At 47.1% G+C, this 5,952-nt stretch overlaps 1 protein-coding gene and 1 long non-coding RNA gene across 10 annotated transcripts in view; one reads left to right on the top strand and one right to left on the bottom strand.

The window, feature by feature from the left end:
* LOC144238259 (uncharacterized) overlaps window positions 1-2,239 on the bottom strand; it is a 4,670-nt gene extending 2,431 nt beyond the window's left edge. The window contains exons 1-3 of the long non-coding RNA XR_013337048.1: window positions 2,144-2,239; window positions 1,589-1,650; window positions 241-366 (exon numbers count right to left, since the gene is read on the bottom strand). This is a non-coding gene — a long non-coding RNA (uncharacterized LOC144238259). The remainder of the gene's footprint in view (window positions 1-240; window positions 367-1,588; window positions 1,651-2,143) is intronic.
* The window catches only part of SRGAP2 (SLIT-ROBO Rho GTPase activating protein 2), a 243,244-nt gene that overhangs the window by 207,639 nt on the left and 29,653 nt on the right, over window positions 1-5,952 (top strand). For all 9 annotated transcript variants that reach the window (XM_077772041.1, XM_077772039.1, XM_077772040.1 and 6 more), the window contains exons 14-15: window positions 4,485-4,562; window positions 5,476-5,610. In XM_077772041.1, the coding sequence (XP_077628167.1) occupies window positions 4,485-4,562; window positions 5,476-5,610 (213 nt within the window). The remainder of the gene's footprint in view (window positions 1-4,484; window positions 4,563-5,475; window positions 5,611-5,952) is intronic.

Here is a 5,952-nt window from a genome sequence, read left to right as displayed (position 1 = left end):
GACAGAGAGCTTTAAAAAAAACAGCTCTATGGAGATAAGGCCATGGGAGGAAAAAGGCTATTGCAGCCACCCTGGGAAGACACGACAGTGGCCAGGCCCAGAGTGGGAGCTGTGGGGTAGCTGAGGAGGACATGAGTCCAGATACCGTGACTCAAATGTGCCCATCCCTGCCCCCATCCATGCACGGTGCATATGGGACATTTTCTAGGGGGGGGGCTCTGGGGAAACAGGTGTACTCACACAGCACTGGTCAGATTGCAACCTGTCACAGCCCTTCTGGAGGGGACTTGACGTGTCTAATGGGGCTGCATATGCACACATCTTCTGACCCAGCAGCCCTTGTGGGAGTTCACCTTGAAGAGGCACCTCCAACAATACAAAAACACACACGCCCGAGGTTATGGGTTGCAGTCTCATTTGTAAAAATATTAGAAACAACCTAAATGCCCTCACACAGAAGAGTGGTTGAATCAACTATGGTGCATCTGAATCCTGGGCAGTTACGAAACAGGAAGGAGCACGGTCTCTGTGAAATGACATGGAAAGATTTCCAGAACATGTTGTCAAGCGAAAAAAAGCACAGTACAAAAGTATTGATAGCATGCTGCCTTTTTTGTACAAAAAAGACGATATAAGAATGTACGTGTGTCTTCACACCTCGGCAAGAATACAGGAGGGATGAATCCAGAAACTAATATTTGATTGTTTATCTACAGGATATGCGTGGAAGAGGGATAAAAAGAATGGGGGGGTGGGAGATGGGAGGGAAGTGACATTTTCTCTGAATATTGCTTTTGTATAATTGTGACTTTTTTTTTTTTAATGTTTTTTATTTATTTCTGAGAGAGAGACAGCATGAGCAGGGGAGGGTCAGAGAGAGAGAGAGATACAGAATCTCAAACAGGCTCCAGGCTCTGAGCTGTCAGCACAGAGCCCGACATGAGGCTTGAACCCATGAACCATGAGATCCTGACCTGAGCCAAAGTCGGACACTTAACCGACTGAGCCACCCAGGCGCCCCTAATTGTGACTTTTAGAACTACATTAGTGTTTCCCATATTCAAAAGATAAATAAACAGATAAATAAAACAAGGATGTGGGTAAAACTCCAAGTGGAATACAAACAGTAAATCAGCATAACCAGTGAAAGAAGAAGAAAATAATCTAAGTAACTTTGGAAAACAGTATATTTTTTTAAATGTTTTTAACATTTATTCATTTTTGAGAGAGACAGAGTGTGAGTAGGGGAGGGGCAGAGACAGAGAGGGAGACACAGAATCTGAAGCAGGATCCAGGCTCTGAGCTGTCAGCACAGAGCCCTATGTGGGGCTTGAACCCATGAACTGTGAGATACTGACCTGAGCCAAAGTCAAACACTTAATTGACTGAGCCCCCCAGGCGCCCCTGAAAACGGTATTTTGATCCTGTACTGTAAGTATAAAGACAAGAGCTGTAGATAAATACTATGCAGCTCTTGGTAATTTTTTTTTTTTTTGAGAGAGGGCACAAGTGAGCGAGGGACAGAGAGTGAGACAGAGAGAATCCCACAAGGGGCCGAGAAAGAGAGAGAAGCAGAGCTTGTGCTTACCAGAGGTAGGGCTCAAGCTTACCCAATGCAGGGCTCAAACTCATGAACCGTGAGATTGTGACCTGAACCGAAAAAATAGACAAACATATTGTTGCTTTGGCGGGGGAGGCAGGAACACCATAGTACACAGTAGTTGTTTAAAAAACATTTAAGCTAAATTGAACTTTTCCCCCCCAAATAGGGATTCAAGGTATTTCTAAATTCCCCATAAATCAGGGTTAAAATTTTTGTGCATGTGCATTTCATGGAGATAGGATCTCCAACCCTTGTCAGTCCCAAAACGGTCTATGACCCACCAACTGCTGGAATTTGTACCTCCTTACTAACTTCGTGTTCCTTGAGAGGTAGATTTTATCATTCCCATTGTATAGATGAGAAAGCTGAGGCTCATCCGTAACTAGTGTCAGGGTGATCCAGGAACACTTAAAGGAGAGCAATTTGGGGAACGACAGACTGAATCAGGAGGCAAAAGCCCCACTGATTTTACGCGCAAGGGAGCCAAGTAACGTGGGCCAGTACTGTAGCCACCATTTCAAGAATTCTGATAGAGAGTACCTCTTGACAACAGCTGGATCCAGTGCAAAATGGAAGGTTCTGTGCTGCTTCCATACGGTAACTTACCCTCGTCTGAGTGGTTTTATGCCTTCATGTTTGCATGCCCTAAAAACAAATGAAAAAGATCACAGAGGGGTCAGGTTAGTCTGTCCGATGAGGCCTTACCTGTATTCTCATGAGAAGCCCAGTGCTTTTCCCCTTTACTTCTGAAAACCAACCATTTATCAGTGTTTCGACTTTCAGTGTCATTAGATTAGATACTTTGAAGATTCTGTCTGCTGACCAAGAACCTATAGCGATCTTTCTACACGGTAAGTTCCCGAGGCGAAGTGGGAACCAGACGGAAGGGGATCTCTGTGTGTTTCAGGCCTGACTTCCAGGAAGTTCCTCTCTGCTTTCCTCGTGGCCTGGGCCCATGGGCCAAGGTGGCTTTGCGCTGATGGTCAAATCTAGTAAAAAATACCGAAGTGATCCTCTCTCAGGAAATTCTTGGCTTCACCTAGAACACTGAGTAGTCTGGCCCCTGAGATGACATTTCTTTATACTATACTGGATTTTTGACAAGTCACAGGGTGTGTGTTTCTATCAGAACACTTGCTGTTTACCTTCTGTGTTTAAACACCATTATTTGGCTGTTACATTCCATTGGTAACTAATATGGTGCTATTACATTGGTACTAATGGGGTTTTCACATTGTCTGCCTCTCTCTGAGGAATATTCTGGAGATTCCCTTAGAGGAGGAGCAAACAACTTAAGTCCTATTACAAGCCAGGTAATTAAATTCCCCCTTCTTGCTTCTTAATATTACTTCAGTTGGATTCAAGATTATAGTCCTGGCCTATGTGATTCACGTTCAAAGGTCTAGCCGATAGAATCCAGTCACTCCTCCCCCGAGAGGGTAGCCCTAAAACGATGGCAATTCTACTCTTCTTTTTTTTTTTTAATATTTTTTTATTTATTTCTAGGAGAGAGAGAGAGAGACAGCATGAGCAGGGGAGGGTCAGAGAGAGAGGGAGACACAGACTGAAACAGGCTCCAGGCTCTGAGCTGGCAGTCAGCACAGAGCCCGACGCGGGGCTCGAACCCACGAACCGCGAGATCATGACCTAAGCGAAAGTCGGACGCTTAACCGACTAAGCCACCCAGGTGCCCCTCTACCCTTTTTCTCTTAAAAAGAAATTTGTTTGAGATTTCCCTGACATGTCAGAGTTTTTGATGAATCGTGCCATTCCCGAGGAACTTGGACAAGATGCCCAAGACAGAGACACAGGGCTTAGAAAGGCTGACAAGCCTCATATGATTGCAGACACTCGTTTGGCCTGACCCCTGGGGCCAGCTCTAAGGACATGCTTCCTAGATCTCTCACCACCTTTGCAGTCCCTTGTGTGGGATCATGAGCCACATCCTTGTTCAGACTAACAAGTGGGTTCCTGCCCTCTCTGCATTTTCCCTCTGGTCGGCCCCACAAACCTGGTGTTGAGGAGTGAGTACATGATTACAACCAGAAGGCCTGATGACTCTGGTTCTTGTCACCTGTATAACCCAAAGCTGGCCATCACTCATCCCTTGCATCATCTAGAAAATGGGCTTGCTAGTGACCCCTACCTTGATGGCTATTGTGAAAACGTGTTGATTTATTTCTGCGAAAGCATTTTTTTAGCAGCAATCCCTGCACATGCATTATTATTTTCTTTAGTGATTGTTTCTACTCTAAGAAAACCCAAGTGGACACAGTTTTATGCCCATTATCACACTGTGACATCTATGCATATTTGCCTTTGAGTCGAGCTGCGGTCAAGGACCAGCAACCAGCAGGGTACCTGACAATACTGTGTGTTGACTGATCACTTGCCTTTTCCTGTCTTCTGTCTTTCCTGAATATTCAGAACACTGTGCCCTAGCAGAGCCAAACAGTATTGGGACAGCCAAAGCAGTAATTGTATGACAGGCCTTATGAAACTCCTCCAACGGTGTCTAGGGCCTGCCTGCCGTACCCCCGGTGCCCGTTCCTGGCAGGGGGTAATAAGAAGGTGCCAGGGGTCGCTTCATCACTTCGCGGATGGGAAGAGAGGGGCACAGGCAGGGGGAGGATCCTGCTTCCCGGTCTCCCTCCGAATAAGAAATGGAGACATGGGGTAGACTTCTTTGCTTTGTTTATGCCTCATATCTACCCATTCCGGGGACTTCTCCTTGCACATGTTTTCTCCTTTGGGCTGAAGGACAGAGACATGGTGCTTAAATGCATGCTGGCCGGAGGACACAGACATCCAACCGAGCGTGAAGCTGTGGCTGTGACTTTTGTTTCTTCTCCTCCTTGACTACTTTTCCCTGTCTTTCCAGGACTACAGCATGAAGGAATCTTCCGGGTGTCGGGATCCCAGGTGGAAGTGAATGACATCAAAAATGCCTTTGAGAGAGGTAAGGAAGAGGGCTTGAAGGTAAGCCCAGATGTCTGCCAGCCCCCTAGGTGTGGCTCCTCCCGTGGCTCCTCCCTGTCTTCCCGGGGAGGCACCTGGGCTCTTCAGCCCGGCACCTGCTGTCTCTCGTGGGGTGTTCCCCAGCACGTGCAGGGAGACGCCAGGGCACATCGTGGCTCCCTCCTTGGCCCACTCATCATGCCTCTCGCCTGTGGATGCTCTGCCAAAACCCAGGAAGTTAACTATGATATCTGGGCGGCTTATGGCTTCATCCAGAGCCCTTGGTGGCAGTTAATATCAAGGCTAATGCGCCTGTTCGTCGTAGCCCTTTTATTATCTTGTGGACTATTAAGGTAATGGGCAAGCTTTGGCAATTTCCGTCACTGTAATGGATATATATAGTTTCAATTTGAGGTTGGTCCTATCATTAAATCTAATTACATCTGATATGAGATCTTCCATAGGGAGCTCCAGCATGATTGTTCTCCCGTAAGTAGGTGTCCTTTGTTGCAAGCCAGGAGGAGTAAGAGCGAGTCAGAGTGGCAAGCCTCCTTGGCCTCATTTTCCTTCCCCAGGGGCTCAGTCCCAGCCTGGCTTCATGATTCTTGTGAGAGGGCCTGTTGCAATGTCCCAGCCCAGCCCAGACAGAATGTCCCTGAGCTAGCCTGGCACAATCCAATTTATCCTAATGGACCCTTGTGCCCTCTTCTAGGCTTGGGGCCCCTGAACCTAAGCAGTCTTTGCTTTATCTAGTCCCTGGTCGATCCTACTCATGGCTACCATGCTGGGCAGAGAGCTGATGGACTCTGATGGGAACTTGGAAAGTCAGCCCTTTCCCACCACCTCTGCTTTGTTCTGTGGGGTTTTACCTCTCTCATTCTCTCTTTCCTTTTTGGGGGGCTGCTTATCCTCAGGAGAGGACCCCCTGGCTGGGGACCAGAATGACCATGACATGGACTCCATTGCTGGCGTCCTGAAGCTTTACTTCCGGGGGCTGGAACACCCTCTCTTCCCCAAGGATATCTTCCATGACCTGATGGCCTGCGTCAGTAAGTACATCCTGGCCTCAGACTGGGCTGTGGGCAAGAAAGAACACCTAGTAACAACAGACAAGCAGTTTCCATGGGGTCCTTCCCCCCCCCTAAACTTTTCAGTAATCTTTTTCTTTTCCTTCTGTAAAGTCTCTCCTCCTCATCCTCAGTCCTTCACCCCCTGCTAGGGAGGGAGGAAGGATGAGTTTTCAGGAAGAGTCTAGGACAAGTCAGACCTCCTGGCCTTTTCTTTCTGATTTACCTTAAACGCCTTGCTTTGCTGGGCTTTATCTTTCTTCAGGAAAACACATTTCTTTTTTTTTTTTTTTTTTTTTTTTAATTTTTTTTTAGAGGGAGGGA

The sequence above is a fragment of the Crocuta crocuta genome, unplaced genomic scaffold (assembly GCF_008692635.1).
Source record: "Crocuta crocuta isolate KB4526 unplaced genomic scaffold, BGI_CrCroc_1.0 scaffold318, whole genome shotgun sequence".
Taxonomy (NCBI): Eukaryota; Metazoa; Chordata; class Mammalia; order Carnivora; family Hyaenidae; genus Crocuta; species Crocuta crocuta.
Note: the sequence above shows the minus strand (reverse complement) of the source record. Positions and strands in the feature narration are given on the sequence as shown.